The sequence below is a fragment of the Protomyctophum parallelum genome (genome assembly GCF_964188405.1).
Source record: "Protomyctophum parallelum genome assembly, chromosome: 7".
Taxonomy (NCBI): domain Eukaryota; kingdom Metazoa; phylum Chordata; class Actinopteri; order Myctophiformes; family Myctophidae; genus Protomyctophum; species Protomyctophum parallelum.
Genome location: NC_139705.1, coordinates 28,124,625 through 28,148,386, shown reverse-complemented (window position 1 = coordinate 28,148,386; position 23,762 = coordinate 28,124,625). Strand labels below are relative to the sequence as shown.

General features: G+C 45.8%; 1 protein-coding gene and 1 pseudogene across 2 annotated transcripts in view; both read right to left on the bottom strand.

The window, feature by feature from the left end:
- The window catches only part of LOC310862005 (embryonic polyadenylate-binding protein-like), a 31,574-nt pseudogene extending 8,068 nt beyond the window's left edge, over positions 1–23,506 (bottom strand). Inside the window, exons 1-14 of the transcript in view lie at positions 23,314–23,506; positions 22,536–22,729; positions 21,488–21,603; positions 20,554–20,642; positions 20,069–20,208; positions 18,293–18,387; positions 15,133–15,270; positions 13,776–13,871; positions 13,092–13,361; positions 11,179–11,266; positions 6,478–6,597; positions 5,559–5,731; positions 3,578–3,695; positions 2,839–2,969 (exon numbers count right to left, since the gene is read on the bottom strand). The product of the transcript in view is annotated as an embryonic polyadenylate-binding protein-like (transcript). The remainder of the gene's footprint in view (positions 1–2,838; positions 2,970–3,577; positions 3,696–5,558; positions 5,732–6,477; positions 6,598–11,178; positions 11,267–13,091; positions 13,362–13,775; positions 13,872–15,132; positions 15,271–18,292; positions 18,388–20,068; positions 20,209–20,553; positions 20,643–21,487; positions 21,604–22,535; positions 22,730–23,313) is intronic.
- Positions 15,960–17,441, bottom strand: LOC310861269 (protein disulfide-isomerase-like; the record flags this gene model as incomplete). Its single annotated transcript, XM_083768667.1, has 1 exon — positions 15,960–17,441. One exon carries the CDS (start codon positions 17,439–17,441, stop codon positions 15,960–15,962), a length of 1,482 nt encoding a protein of 493 aa, XP_083624793.1.
- Positions 23,507–23,762: the final 256 nt, after the last annotated feature.

Sequence of the window (23,762 nt, the reverse complement as noted above, 5' to 3'; positions counted from 1 at the left end):
TGCCTATATGAATATAATAATGTATATGACATTCTACGATGTTGAGAATCACTGCCAGACATTTCAAGCTAGCCTATTCCTTGCATAATTATAGTCTAGGTCGTCTATTTCTACTACTGTACATCATAAATCATGTTGTAGCCTATAGCTAAATATTTTAACTGCGTTGATAGAATGGTTAGAATTACCATTGTATGATAAATTAATAACATTAGGAACGCAGCCAGTTGGTAGGTGTGTGAATCAATTCATCTGATGAAAAAGGACACGCCGACGAGTGGACTTCATTGCACTTCCATGGAGCAGACAAACAAAAGGAACGAGGTGTTTGTTGGTGGTGGTTGGTGAACTTTTATCAGCTAAAAGTAGTTATGTTTGCAGAAATTGACTGAATTAACAGTATGCCTATAAAATACCCCCAACCCCGCAATTATACTGTATATAAAGTATAATCTCTACGGCCCTACGAGTCAACATGCAGTCTGTCTAGAGAGACTATGGCTCGCCAGCGTTCAATCTGCTTTTGCAATTCATATCCGACGTAATGATATTCGGTCTTGGTTCAAATTATACCTTGGAACCAACAGTAGGTATAATTTGAACCAAGACAGACGCATGTAGATGATAAAAAATGGGAACGTTGATATTATTAAGCAAGCACATGATGTGACTGCAATATATAAAAGTTTTCATGTCAAGGACCCCCAAATTGACACTAATCAGCCCGCGGACCCCCATTTGAAGATGCCTATAATGTCAGGGACCACCATAGGCTACGAGAAGATGTTTACGGCTCTAGCAGTGATTCTCAACCCGTTTTTTCAAGGACCCCCAGTTTGACATGCATTAGTCTACGGATCCTATTTTTGGCATTTCTACCTCTGAGACAACGATTTATAGTGTAAAATCGATGTTAATTTAAGTCAGTGTACAAATGGATGTGTAGAATAGAAGTGCAGCGCTAAGGTAACGAGGTATAAAGCATGGGTGCATGTATCTGCAAACATTCACGTTAAAATATAGCAGATTAATTTATTCTTTGTCCGGTAAAATACAATCCCGTCAGCCAAGGTGGCCGGCCCAATACGCCCAGCAGAATAAACCCTCATATTATTTTAATAGCCTTATAGCCTACTGATTTATGCATACTCGAAATTACTCACAATCTTTAATTTATGTCTCGAAAACCTCGGACAAAAAGTGCTTGGTTTAATTGATTTAATTAAGTGTGTATTAACAGTTTGCAGAATGGGTACATTTAACATGAAAGCACAACTCAATACAATTACTGTGGAGTGGACGACACACTGATAAAGCATTATACTTGTTTACAACAGGGTCCACGTTTAAATGTTATGTTTTATGTTATTAAAGTTTTTCTTCTAATTATCAACTTTCCCTCATGAATATGCTTCATGTCCCGTATTAATCATATGTTGTCATCATTTGTCTAGAAAAAAACCCTCCATAATAATCATGCCAAGTCACCCCGCTTATAGCCTACTAGTACCCACAGAGAAGCACTCATTCTGGGATAGCTGCCTCTCAGTGGCCCGCTGTAACCAGCCTGGAGAAGAGTTAAGACACGCCACTCGCAACTAGCCACCGACGCTATCCCTGTTTCACTATGAATATTGCAAAAACGGTCTGCTCAATTATTAAGAAAACAACGTGTGATAAATATCCCCGGTCATGGTCGTTAACAAAGTTATATATTTACTCCCTTAGTAGAGTGTTTAATATGGTAATTCCCACAGCCACTTTTCAATGTAATCCTATGGGGGCCCGACAATAACCCCCCTTGATGACGCGCCATATTGACTCGTGACTTTCCGAGGTGAATGGGCGGTGCTTCGGGAGTTGTAACCTCCTTCTTCTGACAGCTCCCAAAGTACACACAATGACACAATTGACCATTGTGTTCACAATTATTACACAATTAAATTGGGGAAAGTAGTGCCAAACATGTTACCTACTCTTTAAAGCACAACTAAAGAGCTATTTCTTCACACTTGCTTTTAGTTGATTTTTAATTCTGTGTTGTTATTCATGTCCTCACTGTTTTGCCTTATTAACTGCCTTTTATTGCTATTATTTTAATGTTTTAGGCTTTTGCTTTTTTTCCTTTATTGTGCCGTAGAGCACTTTCAGCTGCATTTCATGTCATGAAAGGTGCTATACAAATACAGTTGTACTAGAAGGCCGGTCTCGCTCTAGCGCCACCCAAAAAAAGAAAAGAGAAAAACACAAGCAGTAGGTATTGCGCAAGAATGTGTTCTCAGAAAAGTATGTGTAGAGTAAAGAGGACAGTTGCATGGATGCAATGTATAGTGCGTGTTATTTCCTAGGACATGCATTACCATATTTTGTGCATGGAGAAATTAGTGCAAACATTGAGTGGTTTGGTAGAAGAAGACGAACAGATAAACAGGTCACACCTTTTCAATTAGGGTAGAAGAATTATTATTACATATGGCCACAGGTGTGAACGAGAGCAACGGACTTGAACTCATGCTTCCTTCATGCATGAGTGTCCAAGTACAAATGCCTTCTAAATACTGACAGTTTTCTGAAAAACCTCATGTTTCTATGTCAGAGGTTCTCAAACATTTTCATGTCAAGGACCCCCAAAAATATATGTAATTGGCCGCCGACTCGTTTCGCTCTGAAATAATATATATTCAAAGATTTGCGCCACATTTTTTACGATTATTCAAAAATAGCAGACCTACAAGCTCGTAGATCTGCTATTTTTCCAACAGCTAAAGTACAACATAATGCTTGAAAAACCAAAAGGGGTTCCCGTCCCAAAATGGGTTAACACATCGTCATCATCACCTTTGCGTGGAGGGACTCTGGAGAATCCAGCATGTGCAGCAGCTCAGAGTTGTCGATCTCCAGCAGCATGCCTGTGATCTTCCCCGCAAGCGCCGGCTGGACGGCCTGGATCAGTGGATACAGGCGCTCACCTACAGGACAATATAACACAGCGTTCTGTTATTGGACGGCCTGGATCAGTGGATACAGACACTCACCTACCGGACAATAACACAGCGTTATGTTTAGTGGCCGTAGTGTTGTTTTTGGGCAGCAAAATTTAGTTTTAGTCATTAGTCTCTTCAATAGTTTTCATTTAGTTTCAGTCATTTACAGCATGCAACCAAGTGTAAAATTACTTATACTGGATCTCTTGTCCACTAATCCCTTCCTAACATTTTAGTCTAGTTTGAATTTGTTGACGAAATTGTCAGTATATTTGTCTTAGTTTTAGTCATCATAGCTTAGTTTCCATTTAGTTTTCGTCAGTGAAAAAAGGTAGCCGACAAACATTTTTCGTCTTAGTTTTAGTCGACAAAATCAACACTGATTAGTGGACAGCCTGGATGAGAGGACACAGGCACTGACAGCTACATGACAACATTAGCCTTATGTTAGTGAACGGCTTGTATCTTAGCCACAGTCACCCCTGATGCTAATAAAGCAATCAATCAATCAATAACAGAACCGAGCGGATCACATTGCCGCAGTGGGGTACTAAAAGAGAAGGATACCACACACACTAGTAGACGGTACACACCCAACAGTTGTTTCTGGTCCATGAGTGGAGCGGCAGCCAGCATGGAGGCAGTGAGAGGCTCCTGGCCTCGGATGTGGACCGCTGGTCCTCCCACCATCACCGCCTGGGGAGGATGAACCTTCACACCAAAATTAAAAATTTTAAAAGTCCATTGTGGGTGTATGGGATTTCTTCTCTATCACTAAACACCCGAACACCTGCCTGTAGAAAAAAAATCATGGATGTGGGCAGGGAAACAAACCTACCTTATATGATGTCACTGAGCATCATGAAAGACCCACCCACCTCAGACATCAGCAACATTATGAAAATTGAAAAAATATAATCGTCCGGGTGAAAATCGCCCGTGTTTAGTGTTCTAGGGTTAAGACATTGGCACCTTGGTAAGGAATGCCTCTTTTAAACTGTGGTCAAATGTACATGCCACTTCCAAAATGGTCACTTCTCTACTGTCCTCATCAACAACATCTGGTGTATTAGCTGTGACATCTGAAAAGGCACAACTTTCATTATTCTGCATGAACATGGCAGTCGAAACTTGTGCTTATACATTTTGGCAGATGAAACATATGAACTTGTGTCAAAGGGAGTCTACCAATGCGACCTCAAGCCTGGAACGGTTGGTCCGGAAACGTATTAAGCGTTATTCAAAGTCTGGATTTTCGGTGGTTAGGTGACCACCTAACTACAACATGACGTCACAAGCCGCGGTGAAGAGCAAACCACCTCCACCGCCCCAGCCCTTCTCTGTTTTTACTCACCACCACCACCACCACCACCACCAGTTATTTCAGCTCCGGTGGTCACCTCACCACTGGAGCGGTGGTCACCTCACCACTGAAAATCCAGACTATGAATAAGCCTTTAGGATACCACAGAGAAAGATTGAGTCTGCTTGGAAGGACCTGTAATCTGGCTCCGACTGTAAAGGTGACTATATCCCCATCAACCGCATAATCTTTGAACATTGTACGAGATCTTGATTGAGATTATCTCAAATAATTGTGATTATACGATTATGTAATAAACTGCGACAGCCATATATGGGGTTATAGAACAGTGTCATGTACCTAGCTGTCTGGGCATGGGGGTAGGAACAGTGTCATGTACCTAGCTGTCTGGGCATGGGGGTAGGAACAGGAACAGTGTCATGTACCTGCTGTCTGGGCATGGGGGTAGGAACAGTGTCATGTACCTGCTGTCTGGGCATGGGGGTAGGAACAGTGTCATGTACCTGCTGTCTGGGCATGGGGGTAGGAACAGTGTCATGTACCTGCTGTCTGGGTATGGGGGTAGGAACAGTGTCATGTACCTGCTGTCTGGGTATGGGGTAGGAACAGTGTCATGTACCTGCTGTCTGGGCATGGGGGTAGGAACAGGAACAGTGTCATGTACCTGCTGTCTGGGTATGGGGGTAGGAACAGGAACAGTGTCATGTACCTGCTGTCTGGGCATGGGGGTAGGAACAGTGTCATGTACCTGCTGTCTGGGCATGGGGGTAGGAACAGTGTCATGTACCTGCTGTCTGGGCATGGGGTAGGAACAGTGTCATGTACCTGCTGTCTGGGCATTGGGGTAGGAACAGTGTCATGTACCTGCTGTCTGGGCATGGGGTAGGAACAGTGTCATGTACCTGCTGTCTGGGTATGGGGGTAGGAACAGTGTCATGTACCTGCTGTCTGGGTATGGGGGTAGGAACAGTGTCATGTACCTGCTGTCTGGGCATGGGGGTAGGAACAGTGTCATGTACCTGCTGTCTGGGTATGGGGGTAGGAACAGTGTCATGTACCTGCTGTCTGGGTATGGGGTAGGAACAGTGTCATGTACCTGCTGTCTGGGCATGGGGGTAGGAACAGTGTCATGTACCTGCTGTCTGGGCATGGGGTAGGAACAGTGTCATGTACCTGCTGTCTGGGCATGGGGGTAGGAACAGTGTCATGTACCTGCTGTCTGGGCATGGGGTAGGAACAGTGTCATGTACCTGCTGTCTGGGCATGGGGGTAGGAACAGGAATGGTGATGATTTGGGGAGCATTCCTGTGTCCCGGAGGACCAGGGGGTCCCGGGTGTCCAGGAGGTCCGTATATGTACTGGTGCCCTCGGACCACGCCCTGCTTGTCGGCGCGGCTCCCTGCCGTCTGTGTGCCGATGTTATCTGGACCAGAGAGAGAGAGAGAGAGGGACATTAGGGCAACTGAAGCCTTCACTCAACTTGAGGTGGCAGTGGCTCAGGAGGTAGAGTTGCCGCTTGTAGTGGACTTACTTGTCCTCTGGGTGTAGTGGTTGATGCGTGGGGCCTGGGTGGTTACTTACTTGTCCTCTGGGTGTAGTGGTTGATGCGTGGGGCCTGGGTGGTTACTTACTTGTCCTCTGGGTGTAGTGGTTGATGCGTGGGGCCTGGGTGGTTACTTACTTGTCCTCTGGGTGTAGTGGTTGATGCGTGGGGCCTGGGTGGTTACTTACTTGTCCTCTGGGTGTAGTGGTTGATGCGTGGGGCCTGGGTGGTGACTTACTTGTCCTCTGGGTGTAGTGGTTGATGTGCGGGCCTGGGTGGTTACTTACTTGTCCTCTGGGTGTAGTGGTTGATGTGCGGGCCTGGGTGGTTACTTACTTGTCCTCTGGGTGTAGTGGTTGATGCGTGGGGCCTGGGTGGTTACTTGTCCTCTGGGTGTAGTGGTTGATGCGTGGGGCCTGGGTGGTTACTTACTTGTCCTCTGGGTGTAGTGGTTGATGCGTGGGGCCTGGGTGGTTACTTACTTGTCCTCTGGGTGTAGTGGTTGATGTGCGGGCCTGGGTGGTTACTTGTCCTCTGGGTGTAGTGGTTGATGTGCGGGCCTGTGTGGTTACTTACTTGTCCTCTGGGTGTAGTGGTTGATGCGTGGGGCCTGGGTGGTTACTTACTTGTCCTCTGGGTGTAGTGGTTGATGCGTGGGGCCTGTGTGGACGCCTGTCGTACCGTGGCGATGGGCGTGGACACGCGACGGGGGAAAGCGCTGCCCACGTAGTGGCCGGGGTACGGACCTGTGACAACAACAACACCACAACATGGGTATACAGGCTTACGACACCAACAACGACGACGAGAAACGTCAGCACGAAAACAATATAATTATAGTAATAAACTATAGTGTGGTAGCCCAAAGGGCAACCACACTATAGTTATTGTCACACTTTATTATTCTTCTGGAGTAACCTACTAACTTCCACTGTGATTGACCGAGCGTTAGTAGTAGCTAATTGGCTGTTGTTGGTTACGTAACCAATCTATGTTTTACAATCGTTTATAAAGCAGAGATGAAAATTGCCTGCATTTTGCGTCCCAAAACGTAGTTTATAGTTATAAACAACCTCTGCGTCCACAGGACGCAGCTTTATCCTGGCTGCACTGAAGACTATGGCACTCTCTCGGTCACACACTGTTCTATGTGGAAATCTAGCACTCTCTCGGTCACACACTGGTCTACGTGGAAATCTAGCACTCTCTCGGTCACACACTGTTCTACGTGGAAATCTAGCACTCTCTCGGTCACACACACTGGTCTACGCGGAAATCTAGCACTCTCTCTGTCACACACTGTTCTACGTGGAAATCTAGCACTCTTTCGGTCACACACTATTCTACGTGGAAATCTAGCACTCTCTCGGTCACACACTGTTCTACGTGGAAATCCAGCACTCTTTCGGTCACACACTGTTCACTGTTCTACGTCTTTCTGCTAAACACCGGTGCACTGAAATCCTCCTCTCCTGGGGGAGGATACACAGTATATCATACTTATTGACACTCTGGGTGCTATGTGAGCAGATACATTCATCAGATGAAACAAATAATCACTTAGCAGAACTGCAAACAAACAATATATAAAATAAATAATATATACATTTGATTTATTTTATTTGGATCTGCACAAGAGGCGTAATACAATAGACCCAAACACTGATCAGAATTAGGTTATACATTATATGGTCCAACCAGATATAGCTGCTGCACATGCTGCTTAACACACAGAGGGAAAAGAGAAAAAAAGAAATATATATAGCACATTGTTGACATACTATTACTTGACACTACTAGACAGGATGTTTGTTTTGGGTTTTTTAAGCCACCTAGGGATAAATGAAACAACGCCTTCTCCAGACAGACAGACTGCCCATAGTAGCTGAGACAGAACAGTATTTAGCCAGCTTTTTTGCATTTGTTTTTAGCAATCCACCCAATTGCAGACCCCTGAGCACAAGTTTATGGACATAGCCCAGACTTCCAAATACAAGGACAATAAGTTGACAGTTATATCCCGTTCCACCAGAAGCTGATATTTCATAAGTTTGGATGTAAAACAAGTGTCCATATACAAATCAAATTGGCAGCCTATTTCAAATATAGTGACAGTTTTTCTAATTGCATTGATGAACACAATATCTGGGGTATTTGGAATATTTTGTAGTGAATTGACATGTGTCATTGTGATCAAACCAGTCTATTTTTACAGTGCTGTGTTTATACATTCTTGTTGTCCTGTCCTGTACTCCTCTGATCTTGTCTGAGACCAGGTCCACCAGACGGTCATGTCTGGCAATGTACAGTCCTTTATAGTGGCTGCAACCATTTAAGATGTGTGCGACTGTTTCTTTGTCATGTGGTACTGGATGTAGGATGCAGTGTGGGTCGTGTGCTGATGGGTACCAGGTTGCCAAGTTGAACTTGGTCGGCAACACCTGTAAACGGGCTTTAATAGTGAAAATGAGAATGTCCTCACCTATGGTGTTATTTGACAGTATAGAGTGTGATAATGAGTGGTTTGCAAAGGGAAGAAGAGCCAGTTTTCCCTGCAGCCTCAGACTGGTCCAGTGTTGTGCACTTTCTGATCGCTTCATTCCTAGAATGGTGGCTCTTGCGGTTGCGGATTTGATTGACAGTTCATGGTGCGCACCGTCCTGCTCGTAGGTCGCACATGCACGGACACGCGGATCTATGATGATGCTGTTGTTGAGCGCAGCAGTTGTTGTATCAGGCGCCACCCACTTCAACTCTAATCCTGATCGCTGGCATAGATCATTAAGATCCATCCAGTCGGACTGCACACCGAATCCAGCGGCTTTAATGTCCAATTTACCATTCGCCTTAGTCTTGAATCCAAGGAACTGCGTCTCATTCTCCAGCGCGGGTGGTACTTTACGTCGCTGCATGTGTTGAATGAGTGACTCACAAGCCATTTCCCTGACCGTGGGGTCGTCGCTGTTGAGCATATTTATAAGGTGACTGGTTCTGGTGGCGGTGTAAACCCATTCAATATTCGGTACACCCAGACCACCATCTCTGATGGGCTGAAACAGTATGGCACGGGTGGAGTGAGTATTGAGACAGAACCAGCCCCTCACCAAGCGCACTGCCTTGTTATTCAGTTCTGTAAGGGTGTTCTGTGGCAAATGGATGTTCGAGAATAGATGTTGAATTTTGGCGAGTGCCAATTCTCTGATTGCCTGCAGTTTCATTCGGATAGGGAGGGGGGAGGAGTCGATCAAGTCCACTCTGACAGAGTAGTCATCATACAGTTCTCTGACTTGCTCTTCCCAGTCGCCTGCAACATTAAATTTATGCGCCAGGTATTGATAGGTTTCATGTCTTGAATACACTCTGATGGGTTTTTGCATTAGTGAAAAGGATGGGGGCTTCTCGGTTTTAGATTTATACCACCGATTACCACCGCTGCGCCTTTCATAAAACGCAGCACATTTGGTTTGTTTAGCCTCCAACCTTGACCACAGCAGAAACTCCTCAGTACGGGAGAGCATAGCTAGAATTACGTTCTCTTGATGTGACGCAATTTGCACATCATCGGCGTACCCCTGGACTGGGTTTGGTGATCTTATTCCTTCAGGTGCGCACTGGCGCATCCATTTGAGCCAGTGGTTAATTGCAAGGATAAAATTCACCGCACTCCAGGGACACCCTGTTTTAATACCTATACCAAGCTTGATTGGATCAGTCAGAGTATTCCCACATATAACCTGAATGTACGATTTTTCATAGACATTCGTCACTATATCTATGTACAGTTGTGGCAGCTGGATTTCACTGAGAGCATAAATCATAACATTATGAGGCAATGTGCCGAATGCATCACGGAAATCTAAGAAAACAGAATAGAACTTTGCAGAGTCATGTTTAAAGTTGTCGATGCCCGTCTTCAGACAGGAAACATGCTCATTCATTCCTTGACGGGCAATATACGCCTTTTGTTCAGATGACAGAATGCCAGTGTCTGTGAGCCAGGGCAGAATACGGGCCAATATGCATTTCATGAATACTTTATATATTGTCGGTAAAAGTGAAATGTCCCTCCACGTAAATGGGTCGTCAGGAATATTGCCTTTTTTAGGGATGCTGTGTATTAATGCACCTGTCCATGTGTCCGGCACTTTTCTATTCAGCAGGCAAGTGTTGAATATATTTACCAGAGTTTGAGATGAGTTAGTGGCTTTTAGGTTTTCATATGTGACCCCGTCAGCGCCACTCGCCTTGTTGTTTGGCAGGCTATTGATCACATCTTCCACCTCACTGGCTGTAAAGTTACGAGTCTCTGGGCTATATTGCGGGGGGTCGAGTGCAAGCGTTTGTAGCCATGGTGTGTCACCTAAAGGGGCGTGATTAGTTCGTTTGCATTTGGCTGAGTAGTAATTCTGCACAAGGTCCACAGTATTAACAGAGGGCGGGGGGTTTGGATATGTGCTGTTATTCAATATGATTTCTGTTGCTTTCGTTCTACTATGTTGCCATAGGTAAGCCAATTTATCTCTGCCCACCTCTCTCGGTCTCCTTTGATGTTCGCTGGTTCTCCCGAGCGCTGGCTGGATGACGTCTCTCACGTAGCCCAGTTGCGCTTCGATCCATTCCCCCAGGGGCTCCCGAGACAGTTCTTGTGGGGGGGTCGGACTGAAGAGCGGAAACTTTTTTAATACTCGCAGTGTGTACTTTAGTAGCGGTAGTCCAAATGGTCTTCCGTTCTTATGGCGAGTGGTGAAAGTCCCGTTCTTCTAGTACAATCCATTAAGAATGCTGATGAGTTTAATCCATTTGACAGGTGTTCCACCTGAGAAGGCAAAGTTTCGCCGCTCCTCGAGTCGATTTGCATCCAGAAGTTTTTTTCCTCGTTTTGAAAGAGGATCCACTCCTCTGATGTAAGTGGACGGACATAGTCTGAAAATGTTGTCCAGGTGCTTGGACTCCCCGCTGTTGGCGTGGGGTCGAACACCCTCCACCATTCCACCATTCTACCGGTTGGTAAAGCGGCTTTAAAGGCTGACTTTATCACCGCAATGAGGCACCTCGCGAGCAGCAATCTGGTTATATCCATAATAATAATAACCTTTCTTCACTACATTGACGACGGTAGTTACGACGGGTGTGCTTTAGTGCATTTTGGCTGGTGAACCAGCGTTCACTCCTGCCGCCATCTTGCAACCACACACACACACACACACACACACACACACACACACACACACACACACACACACACACACACACACACACACACACACACACACACACACACACACACACACACACACACACACACACACACACACACACACACACACCTGGGGGTCTGGGTGGCTGTGCGGTGGTCCAGCGGGGTGGTGGGGGCGTGCGGACAGCAGTGTGGTTGTAGAAGGATCGAGTCGGAGGCTGCAACGAGACACACTATTCAGTTACCATGTATGTATCGGACAACAGTACTAATAACAGTTACCATGTATGTACAGTATCAGACAACAGTACTAATAACAGTTACCATGTATGTATCAGACAACAGTACTAATAACAGTTTTGGGGCTGTATTTTGCGTGTCTTAAGTATCAGGTCTTATTCCCTAACTTGAGTAAACTAAAGACCTGGAGGCGTGATCAATGCCATTTGGCTATTCTGAGTGGCCAAAGAGCATTGACCACGCCTCCAGGTCTTTAGTTTACTCAAGTTAGGTAATAAGACCTGGTACTTAAGACACGCAAAATACAGCCCACCATGTCTAACCATGTATGTATCGGACAACAGTACTAATAACAGTTACCATGTATGTATCAGACAACAGTACTAATAACAGTTACCATGTCTAACCATGTATGTATCAGACAACAGTACTAATAACAGTTTTGGGGCTGTATTTTGCGTGTCTTAAGTATCAGGTCTTATTCCCTAACTTGAGTAAACTAAAGACCTGGAGGCGTGATCAATGCCATTTGGCTATTCTGAGTGGCCAAAGAGCATTGACCACGCCTCCAGGTCTTTAGTTTACTCAAGTTAGGTAATAAGACCTGGTACTTAAGACACGCAAAATACAGCCCACCATGTCTAACCATGTATGTATCGGACAACAGTACTAATAACAGTTACCATGTATGTATCAGACAACAGTACTAATAACAGTTACCATGTCTAACCATGTATGTATCAGACAACAGTACTAATAACAGTTACCATGTCTAACCATGTATGTATCAGAAAACAGTACTAATAACATATTCTAGGGTGTTTTAAGGTATAGAATTCGCCTCTGCCTCTGCAAGGGGCACGGTGGCACAGTTGGTAGTGCTGTCGCCTCACAGCTAGAAGGTCCTGGGTTCGATTCCCGCTGGGGACGCTGTGGGCACTGGCGGCGTGTTCCCTCCTCCACGTCATCAGTGCCCATACCCGAGGCGGGGGTTTGCGATAGGGCCTTTCTGTGTGGAGTTTGCATGTTCTCCCCGTGTCCCCTAGGGTAGATACCCTCACAAAAACATGCCGTAATCCTGGTCTCTAAAACTTCCTCCCCCTGGCCAGCCGGGGCGCCTGATGGAGGGGAAAGGAACTGGTCGGAATAACGTGTCCCTTCCATGCGCTACGTCCGGCCGGGGAAATTCCCCTCTGTCAGGTGAAAAGAAGCAGCTTGGACTCCTCATGCATAGAAGGAGGCATGAGGTCAGTCCGCTGCCCCCCCAGGTTGGCAGAGGAAGTGTAGCACCCAGGATTACATTAGATAATTGGCACTGGGTGAAAAGAAAAACTGGGTTACAAAATCGTGGGATAAAAATTTAAAAAAAAAGAATTCGCCTCTGCGTGCATCAGGAAATTAGTTTGCAAAAAGTATATATATGATATAGCAAATAATTATAGAGAGGGATGCAACGATGTGACATTTCTGGCCCGTACCGATAACCGATGCGAACATTGCTGCTATGGTCGATAACCTATATTTGCCGATGTTCAATATGTGTTTTGTTATCGGTTCAAGATCAATATTACATTTTAAGGCCAACATATATATTGTTTAGCACCCTGAGCTGGAATCGAACCCTGATCTGCAACTCAGCAGACCAGGCAAGCAACAAGCCACGCCAAGAGAGCTAGCTCCATTGGAGGAGCAATCTACGGACGGGTTTTTTGCAGGGTCGTTACGATATATATAATGACCCATTAATTGTCCATCCCAAAAAGGCATGTCACAATGAGATGACATACCCTGGGCTCACGTTACCTGAGGCACGGTGGACATGAAGTAGCCTCCCTGCTGGTACCCTTCCATCATGGGCCCCGGGCCGGGCATGGCGCGCACCGTGGCCAGCCTCTGCATGTACTTGTTGGTGAGGATGGCCTTGCGTTCCTCCTTCCTCTGGGCCAGCGCCACGTACAGCGGCTTGGTGGCCACGATGCGCCCGTTCATCTCCGTCACGGCCTTGGTGGCCTCCTCCGGCGACGAGAAACACACAAAGCCGAAGCCCTTGCTGTGGCCGGCGTCCGTCATGACCTGTTAGAGAGAGAGAGAGACCGGGACGCAGTGAGAGAGAGACACACCGGGACGCAGTGAGAGAGACACACACACCGGGACACAGTGAGTGAGTGAGTGAGTGAGAGACACACACCGGGACACAGTGAGAGAGAGAGAGACACCGGGACACAGTGAGAGAGAGAGAGAGAGACCGGGACGCAGTGAGAGAGACACACACCGGGACGCAGTGAGAGAGAGAGAGACACCGGGACGCAGTGAGAGAGAGACACAGATGCAGATGTTTAACAATAATTTTACTCTCTCAAAAGTTAAAGATCTAGAAGGGTCCATTTGGTTACCAACTCTCCGCCATTTAGCTGGGGACCACCTGGAACGCCCACAAGGACCACTGGTTGAGAACGACTGCACTAGCATAAAGAGCTACTAATGTACCTTGGCACTGGTGATGGTCCCGTAAGGAGCAAACTCGTTGCGCAGTCTCTCGTCGTCTATGCCGTCATCCAGGTTCTTCACGTACAAATTCACTCCCTGGCATCGATACAGAAGACATGACGACATGAATTCACTCCCTGGCATCGACACAGAAGACATGACGACATGAATTCACTCCCTGGCATCGACACAGAAGACATGACGACATGAATTCACTCCCTGGCATCGACACAGAAGACATGACGACATGAATTCACTCCCTGGCATCGACGCAGAAGCAGGAAGACATGAATTCACTCCCTGGCATCGACACAGAAGACATGACAACATGAATTCACTCCCTGGCATCGACACAGAAGACATGACAACATGAATTCACTCCCTGGCATTGACACATTATACTTGCGGCCAGTGAGGCTTGTTTATTTGTTGTTTATGCTTTGGGAATATTATTTTATTGTTTCTATATTGCACTTATTTTAATTCGTTGACTTTTTTGTCTAATCGTTATGTTCGGAATAAAGTCTTTCATTCATTCATTCATTCAAGGATTCAAACCCGAGGCACTGGGATTGGAAGGCTAATGCTTAACAGCGTTAAGCAAAACTAAGACGTAAAATGTTCGTCGACTACCTTTCACTGACGAAAACTAAATGGAAACTAAATGAAAAATAAGCTATGATGACTAAAACTAAGACTAAATATACTGACAATTTCGTCAACAAATAAAAACTAGACTAGTGGACAAGAGTATAAGACAAGTCATTTTACACTTGGTTGCATGCTGAAAATAGCAGAGCAGATCTACAAGCTCACAACGCGTTGCGAGCTTGTAGATCTGCTATTTTCAGCAAGTGTGAAATATGTCATTACGACGGCATCAAGCCCCGCCAAAATACATTTTAGTCGACTAAACCAACCGTAGATTTAGTCGACTAAAATTGTAGGATGTTTAGTCGACTAAAACTAGACCAACACTAAAACATTCCAGGAGACTAAAATGTGACTAAAACTAAATGAAAACTATTCAAAAGACTGCCAAAAACAACACTGGCTGGATTCACTGTACCTGGTAGCGCTGGATTCACTGTACCTGGTAGCGCTGGATTCACTGTACCTGGTAGCGCTGGATTCACTGTACCTGGTAGCGCTGGATTCACTGTACCTGGTAGCGCTGGATTCACTGTACCTGGTAGCGCTGGATTCACTGTACCTGGTAGCGCTGGATTCACTGTACCTGGTAGCGCTGGATTCACTGTACCTGGTAGGGCTGGATTCACTGTATCTGGTAGCGCTGGATTCACTGTACCTGGTAGCGCTGGATTCACTGTACCTGGTAGCGCTGGATTCACTGTACCTGGTAGCGCTGGATTCGGTCCTGTTTGATCTGGTCAAACTTGCGCTTCAGCTCTCCCTGCCGCTCCATCCTCTTCTGAGCTCGCCCGGCGTAGAGGACCTTACCGTTCAGCTCTTTGCCGTTCATCTCCTCCACGGCCTAAAGAAATAAAAACACATTTATATGACCTTGAAAAAGGAAAGGTTTTTTGTAAAAAAGGAGGCACCTCTTTGTTTACATTGTGTTTCTTTAGAAATTAGAAAGTCCATAGACATCGCTGTTCAAAGTGCTTTAAACAAACATTAACATAAACATAAGCAGCCATATACTTGGCTGCTAATGTCCGAAAGCCAGACGCCAACACCTTTCTCCATCACAATTCAACTGCACTGCTCCGCTGACAATGTTTGGAAAAGAGAAATTTGGTGACTCTGTACCCAAACGTTAATACAAAAATGAAACCAATCAATCAAATAATCACAAATGTCATTCCGGCCAATCACGTTTGGCGTCTTCAAAAATAATTATTGCACTGTTTGGCTTAATATTGTATATACATTTATTTTATGTTATGTTATAAAATATTGGAAGTCATCGTATTTGTTTCTGGAACTGTGTAGTCTGCTGTGCAACTACTATACCAGTGGTTCTCAAACGTTTTAATTTCACTCTGAAAGAGTACAAATGAAACCAAATTTGGTTCCATTTGTACCCTCTCAAGAGGGTACAAATGTAAGGGTCCATTTGGAACTCTCCCTATAGGAATCGTTAAAGGGAACCGGAGTGTTACGAGAGAATCGTTAAGGAACCGGAATCGTTGAAACCCTAAAAAGGTTCCAAACCCTCCTTTATAACTCGTTGCGTGCGTCCTCCTCCTCCTCCCGTCCTCCGCTCTCCAGGAAGCGCACAAAGCCCTCCAGAGTCCTCTCCCCGTTGTAGTCGATGACCTTCCCTCCATCTCCCGCCGGGAACAACTTGAGCGTGGGGAAGCTGTGGACGTGGACGTGCTCCACGGCGTTGACCGTCACATCCATCTTGGCCACCACCACGTCCTGCCGGTCCTTGTACCGTTCCCCGAGTTGCTCCCAGACAGGCGCCAGCTCCTTGCAGTAGCCGCACCACGGCGCGTACATCTTCAAGAAGACGCTCTTGGCCGGGTCCAGGGCGACCTCCTTGAAGTTCTTGCCCACCAGCACCCGGATGGGGTTCTTGTCCCAGTCTTCGGGAACCTCCTGGGTCTTGAAGTGGGGCTTGAGCTTGCCCTCGACGTAGAGCGTGCAGAAGCGGACGATGCTCTCGGTGGTGATGATGGTCTCGTCGTAGTCAGGCTTGAATTGGGTGACCTCGGCCTCGACCTCCAGGTTGAGGAGACGCAGGGTGGGGCAGCGCTCCTTCTCGAGGCCCATGAACTCCATGATGTGCTGGTTGGCCTCCACGTCCACATCCATGAGCACGAACAGGATCCTGCCCCGGAAGACCTCCGCCGCCTTCCTGAAGGCGGCCACTTTGTCCTGGAAGTCCGGAGCGGCGCCGGATGCGAACAGGACGACGTGGTCCTTGAACTCTCTCAGGGCTTTGGGGGGGCCGTCGTTCAGCGTCACGACCAGAGGAAACCGGTTGGCCTTGACGAAGACCAGGAGGTCGGCCGCGGAGGAGAGCTCTCCTCCGCCGTCAAAGGCGCTGCGGCCCTCGTCGAACTTCTTGAACAGGACGACGCCGTCCTCAGTCATCTGGAACCTCGAGTACAGCGTGTCCTCGGATGTCATCCCGAACATGACGTCGTCGTCCGCGGCCTCCGCTGCCTCGGCGAAGGCCATGGCGCGGTCGGACCGGGCGTCCCTGAAGAAGCCGACGACCGCCACCTCGTTGTCGGCGATCATGCGCTCCGCTTGCACAACCTCCGTCAGAGCAGCGACGCTCCCGCCCGAGCGTCTCCGGATCCACTCGATGATGTCCTCGGCCCGCCTTCCGTACGAGTACTCTCTGGGCGAGCTCTTCTTCCCTCCTCCCCGGAACAGTTTGATGGTCGGGTATCCCTCCACGCCGTGCTCCTTGGCCAGCTCAGTCTCCGTTGAGGCGTCCACCTTGCCCAGGCGGAAGCCTGAGCACTCCACCTTCAGCACGCCGGCCGCCCGGGCGTACTCGGGCGCCAGGGCTTTGCAGTGACCGCACCACGGGGCGTAGAACTCCACCAGGAGGTTGGGGTGGGCTCTCAGTGCCTCGTCAAAGTTGCTCTTCTTCAGCACCAGGACGCCCTCTTCCTCCGCGATCAGGGCCGACCGACCGCCCGTCACGATCAGCGCACAGAGTAGGAACAACTTCAGGAACATGGCTACCGATGAGAAGGGTTTCCGGAAGACAGATTGAGAGAAACCGGATTCTTTCTACCGCTGCTATTAACTGAACTACAGAAAGTTACCTGGGCACTCTACTGTGTCGATTCCAAATCTGTGTTAACTAAACATGTTTATTTATACCCCAAACTGTTCAAAGTTGGCACGTCACTGCTGAGCTCCAATTGGACAGAGAGTGTGACGTCATGACTGCTATAGTATGATAGGAGATTGAACCATACGGGCCAGATCGAAAAAGCACACTTCCCTGGCCTTCTGGGAACGATTCTCAGTACGGCCACAGGCGACAAAAACAGTTCCGGCTTGGCTGGGCAAAAAAAAGAAAGAAAAGAAAAGAAATAACACTGCAGCAAACGTCAAAGAAAAAGCTAACCCTGTGAGTAGGCAAAGTATATGAAGCCCAGCAAGTCCAGATGAGAAGACATTAAAGAATTCATGGACACCAAACAGATTTGCCGAAAATAACAGATTTACAAGATCAAAGACTACTGCTATTTTGCCATTATTCCACCCAGAATGGAATGTTGTGCTACTGCTGGCGTAGTGATACTGAAAGAAAGTTGCTCTATATGTAGAAATACAAATCAAGAATACAAATTACAAATATCTGAGATGATGGAATGATGATGGTCATGGAAGGGGAACCTTCATGGCAAAAGATAATCAACTTCAAAATCTCCAAGAAATTGGTCAAAATGGCCTCTCAGTCATGCGAGTGTTTTAAGGCATGTGGTGGCAGTCTTTTCCTTGGTATTTGACGTGTAGGGCTGCAGCACCCTGGATGCTTTGAGAGACTTCGGATAGCGTCATGTTATCATAGCCTTTACCTTCTGAGCATCCTCATGGCTGTAGTAGTTGACGAAACCGAATCCTCGCGATCGCCCCCTCTCATCTTTCATCACTCTCACGCTCATAGTTCTGCCTGGGACGTTTAGAGCACAGAGTACAGAAACTTAGTACAGTACAGAATCTTCAAGTGAAAATTACACATTTCCAGGGACAGAACAATCACCCACTGGCTCCAAAACGGATTCCCAGATGATTCGATAATGTACACCAGGGGTACTCAACTGGCGGACCGCGGTCCGGACCACCTCTTTGCGGACCACCCAAAAAAAATAACATCAGATGGTACATTTCTCATGTGAAATTGCTGCAAAGCCCCCCAAAATGTCCCCAAAGGGCCCCCAAAATTCTGGCGCGCGCTATGCGCGCGCGCAGTGTTGCCTGCCAGGGCGTATAACTCCCGGCCTGATTTGGAGTTCCACTCCGGGCCTGCACTCTGCACCGGGCATAGAGCCCCGCTCTCCGATGGACGCCGCACATGGGACCGGACCTCGGTCTTATTCAAAAAAATATTTGTGGACCTTCATCATTTCTAGTTGAGGACCCCTGGTGTACACATTTTGGGCGGGAAGCCCTGTACTTTAGCTGTTGAAAAATAGCAGATCTACAAGCTCATAGCGCGGCACAGAGTGCGAGGAACAGGTTAGCACGGGCGGAGCCAATGCGCCCCATAGACCAGTGTTTCCCAACCTTTTTTGTCCCAGGGCACACTTTTCATAGCCTAACAATCTCGGGGCACACCTAGATATACGGTGTAGAGGCCTATCTATATACATACAGTACATGTGTGTGTGCTGATCGACAAGCTCACAACACGTTGCGCCCGCCCCCCTCCCCACCACCAATACAAACAATAACCTTAATAATAGAGAAAATACATCAAACATAAATACTGAAACCAGATAATAATTAAGGAAAGTTTATGCATGCACTATGTACTATGCAAACTCTAAATTTATATTTTCCAGCCATTCAGTTGCAAAACAAAAATAATATATATCTATCTTTTTTTTGGAGTGGTGCAACCACTCCAAGGAACAGCAATGTCCGTGTTTACCTATGTGTTGGTTCACCTATGTGTCCGCCTATGTGACGTTAATGAGCACCAGTATGACTATTAGTACCAGAAGGGGCGCTGTTTTGCCAGAAACAGAGAGATAGATAGTGCTGCACTGTTGCCTGCTAATGAGAGAGAGAGAGCGAGAGAGAGGGGGGAGAGGGGAGTTGCACCACTCAGTTCACACGGGTGTGATTTTTTTAAATAATTTTGGGAGCCCCCCAAAATAATTCCGGGTCCATGTTTGACAATGTTTTAGTGTTAGTCTAGTTTTAGTCGACTAAATATCACAAGATTTTAGTCGACTAAATCTAAAGTTGATATAGTGGAACAAAATGTATTTTGGTGGGCCTTGATGCCGTCGTAACCACTTGCTGAAAATAGACGATATACAAACGCACAAGCTTGTAGATCCGCTATTTTCAGCATGCAACTAATTGTAAAATGACTTATACTGGATCTCTTGTCCACTAATCCCTTCCTAACATTTTAGTCTAGTTTTTATTTATTGACAAAATTGTCTGTATATTTAGTCTTAGTCATCATAGCTTAGTTTTTATTTAATTTCCATTTAGTTTGTCAGTGGAAAAAGGTAGTCGACGAACATTTTTTGTCTTAGTATTAGTCGACGAAAACACTGATTTCCATGTGCAGCTATGTATAAATATAGACAGTGAAAGAGTGGTCCGTGGGGTCCTACCGAACTTGGAGAAGACCTCCATGAGCTGCTCGTCGGTGTAGTCTTCAGCAAAGTTCTTGATGTAGACGTTGGTGAACTTCATGGCTTTGGCCCCGAACTCCACCGCTCGCTCCTTGCGGGACTTGAAGTGCCCGACGAAGCTGGAAAAATGGAAGCCACCGTTGAGAGAAGAAAAAAATATGAAGAAAACAAAAAGGGACATTTAAGTACAAACTTCTTTTTCAGTTCCAAATGATTCTGTGATGAAATATGTCAGATATGCGCATGCAGGCAAAATGCTATTAAAAATTAAATGACGATGATCCGCCAATCATTACAAAAATTTAGAAAAACGACAAAAGTGACAGGATGCCACACAATATTCTACACAAGGAGTTGAATAAACTTAAATAGCTGATAAAGATTCTAGCAAGGCGGCTGCCGTTTCAGCGTGTCTCATCTCATCATAGTCATGCCAGTTCACAAGTCACAGATTACTGACCTACTCCGGGAGTGTGACAACTGACATGTTTCACCCAGGTCAGTGGCTTTTGGGCTGGCAATGCCAGAGTCCAACTCACCACTTGTTTCTAGGCTGAGCAAGAAGTAGACACACAGAAGGTTATCTGCAAAGAGTCTCACTGGTGGCTTGTTTGTGCTACAAATAGGCTGAATGAACAGTCATAAGTAGGCATGCAACGATATCATATATCGATATAGACTGACAATTTGCAACGATTTAATAAAAACCCTGTATCGTGATTCAAGGATTTGAGATTTTGTTAAAAGGTTATTTGCTTGCTAGTTATTGAAAAGAGTATTATTATAAAACAGGATTTGAGATTTGTGGAAGAGAAATTATATAATAAAAAAAAAGGTTTCCAATCCTGTCATTTGCTACTGTATTGAAAACAAACAGTATTGTAAAAGAAAAAAGAAAATACTGGATGTGTGAGAGAAATAATTAAAAAATCATATTGTGAATGTAATATTGTGATTGGAATCGTATCGGTGAGTTGAATAAATCGTTACATGCCTAGTCATAAGCAGGGGTCATCAATATGTCCATACACGAAAAAATATATTTTTTCTTTTTTCACACACCATTATAATGTTCTTTGTATTGATCAATTACTGAATGTCAAGTCTCCAGGTTTTTTTCAGAACATGTATGACACCGATTTACTTTTAAACTATGGCACATTGGGAGTCCAACTAGTACTATAGCGGCTCTCAAATGTTTTACTTGCAACTCGGAGAGTGTCCAAATGGAACCAAATGGACCATCGATATGGTTCCTTTTGGTTTCATTTGTACACACACAGTTACCGAGACCTAACTTGTGGTCATTCAGGGCTAGCTCCGATGTCCGTGGCATCATCAAGACAGTTGTAGAGTCTGGTCTCAATCCTAAACGGATTAATCAAACTTTTAACTCACACTTTGCGATCGTTTAGCAGCATCCCGTTCATGGTCTCGATGGCGCGGTTCGCAGCCTCCTGCGTCTCAAAGTGAACGAAGCCGTAGCCTTTCGAGCCCTTCTCGTCACAAACGACCTGGACAAGAGGAATGGTTTTCACTCAGCAGCAGTCATTTCAAAAATAGTAAATAGTAGTCTAAACTTGGTCCCCTCCATCTTTCCCTCTACACCAAATCTCTTCAACGAAAATAGCCAATCTGTCATTTTCAGCCAATGTTTGGCTATTTTCACTGAATGTTTATCTATTATGACATGCCCAGAGTGTCTCTCGGTATAGAGCGTCGCAGTCCCGCCCCCTACCAGGGACCAGGAAATGATTCCCCGTTCATTTTCCTCAGACATTTCAAAAAGTATTTATTTAAAGACCTTTTAAGCCTCGTACAAAGCCAACTCGAGTTGTGACAAATCATGACAACAAACATTTTTTCAGGCCGAACAAATAATTAGAAAGAAGAAGAAAACGGCAGGTTACAACACTTTTGTTGTTTTTCTTCTTTGTAATTATTTGTTCGGCCCAAAATGTTGTGTTTGTTGTCATGATTTGTCACAAGTCCAGTTGGCTTTGTCCGCGGCGTAAACGTCTTTAAATAAATACTTTTTGAAAAGCCTATGGAGAATATGAACCGGGAATTCACTTCTGGGTCTCACCTCGTCATGAAAGGACTGCGACGCTCTATAGTGAGGTAGGTAGGGATAGATAGATAGATGGATAAAAAAAAGTACTGTAGTATACAGATGAAACAAGGCAGAAGGAAAAAGCAAGGTGCATCAAGAAACAATAATAATATATAGTAATAAGAGAGAGACTGGTGACGGGCCGACGGCTCACGAAATGTGCACAACAGAAGTGATACAGATATGATGAGAGCTTAGTTTTCAATGCATTTTAGGGGGATTTGCCGCCCGCCCGCCCCCCATATATTCTTCCTGCTCACCCTTAGTGGGCCAGGCTAGAACTCCCATCTGCTTAGCACATCTCTGGACTTTTGGGCAGTTGACCGTCCGTACCTTGCAGGACAGAATGTTCCCGAAGGCTGAGAAGGTGTCGTACAGGGCCTTGTTGTCGATGGACTCGTCCATGTTCTTGATGAAGATGTTGCCCACACCAGACTTCCTGAGGCCGGGGTCGCGCTGGGACCACATGATGCGGATGGGGCGCCCCTTGATGACCTCATAGTTCATGGTGTCCAGGGCACACTCCGCTGGGACATTTAGAAGATTCATACATTTAAAATATTGGGCGATTGTAATCAAATAGCAGGTTAAAGAACCACTGGTTTAGGGTCACAGAATGGGGTTTAGGTCCCGACAGACTTTTGCTGCGCGTCACTCCCCATCTCTCTCCTCCCATTTCCAGTGTTGTTTTCGTCGACTAAAGCTATGACGAAAAATGTTCGTCGACTACCTTTTTTGCACTGACACAAAAACTAAATAAAAACTAAGCCATGATGACTAAATATACTGACAATTTCGTCAACAGAAACTAGACTAAAATGTTAGGAAGGGACTAGTGGACAAGACATCCAGTATAAGTCATTTTACACTTTTTACACATAAATCAAATGTAGATTTAGTCGACTAAAATTGCATGGAATGAAGTCAGCTAAAACATTCCTGGTGACTAAAATGACAAAAACTAAATGAAGTTTCAGTCCAAAGACATAGAAATTTGCTGCCAAAAACAACACTGATGTCCAGTCAACTTACTGTAAAACTATCCAAAGGCAGAAAAAGCCCCAAAAAAGTAAATACAAATCAAAAAAAAAAAGAAAAAGGGCTACGTTACCATCGGCTGGTTGCTGGAAGTTTATGTAGGCGTATCCGAGGGATCTGCGGGTGATGAGGTCTCGGCACACACGGATGGACATGATGGGTCCGGCGGGGATGAACTTCTGATAGAGCATGGCCTCAGTGACGTCCGCATGCAGGTCTCCCACATACAGAGAGGCCAGAGGGTACGCCTGTCCACTGCTGTTCATCTTGGCTCACAGCTGGGGGGGGGGGGGGGGGGCAAGATGCTCTGAAACAGTGGTTCCCAAACTTTTTACGGCTCTAGCAGTGATTCTCACACAGTTTAATTTCACGGACCCCCATTTAATGGCATTTCTATCTCATTCTGGCTACTAGACTATTTAGAGTAGACTCGTAGGTTTTATCGATTGTTGGACAGACAACTCTGAGTGCCTGTAACAGTGAACACCGAACATGTACAAATGCAAAACATAACAGGTGCAT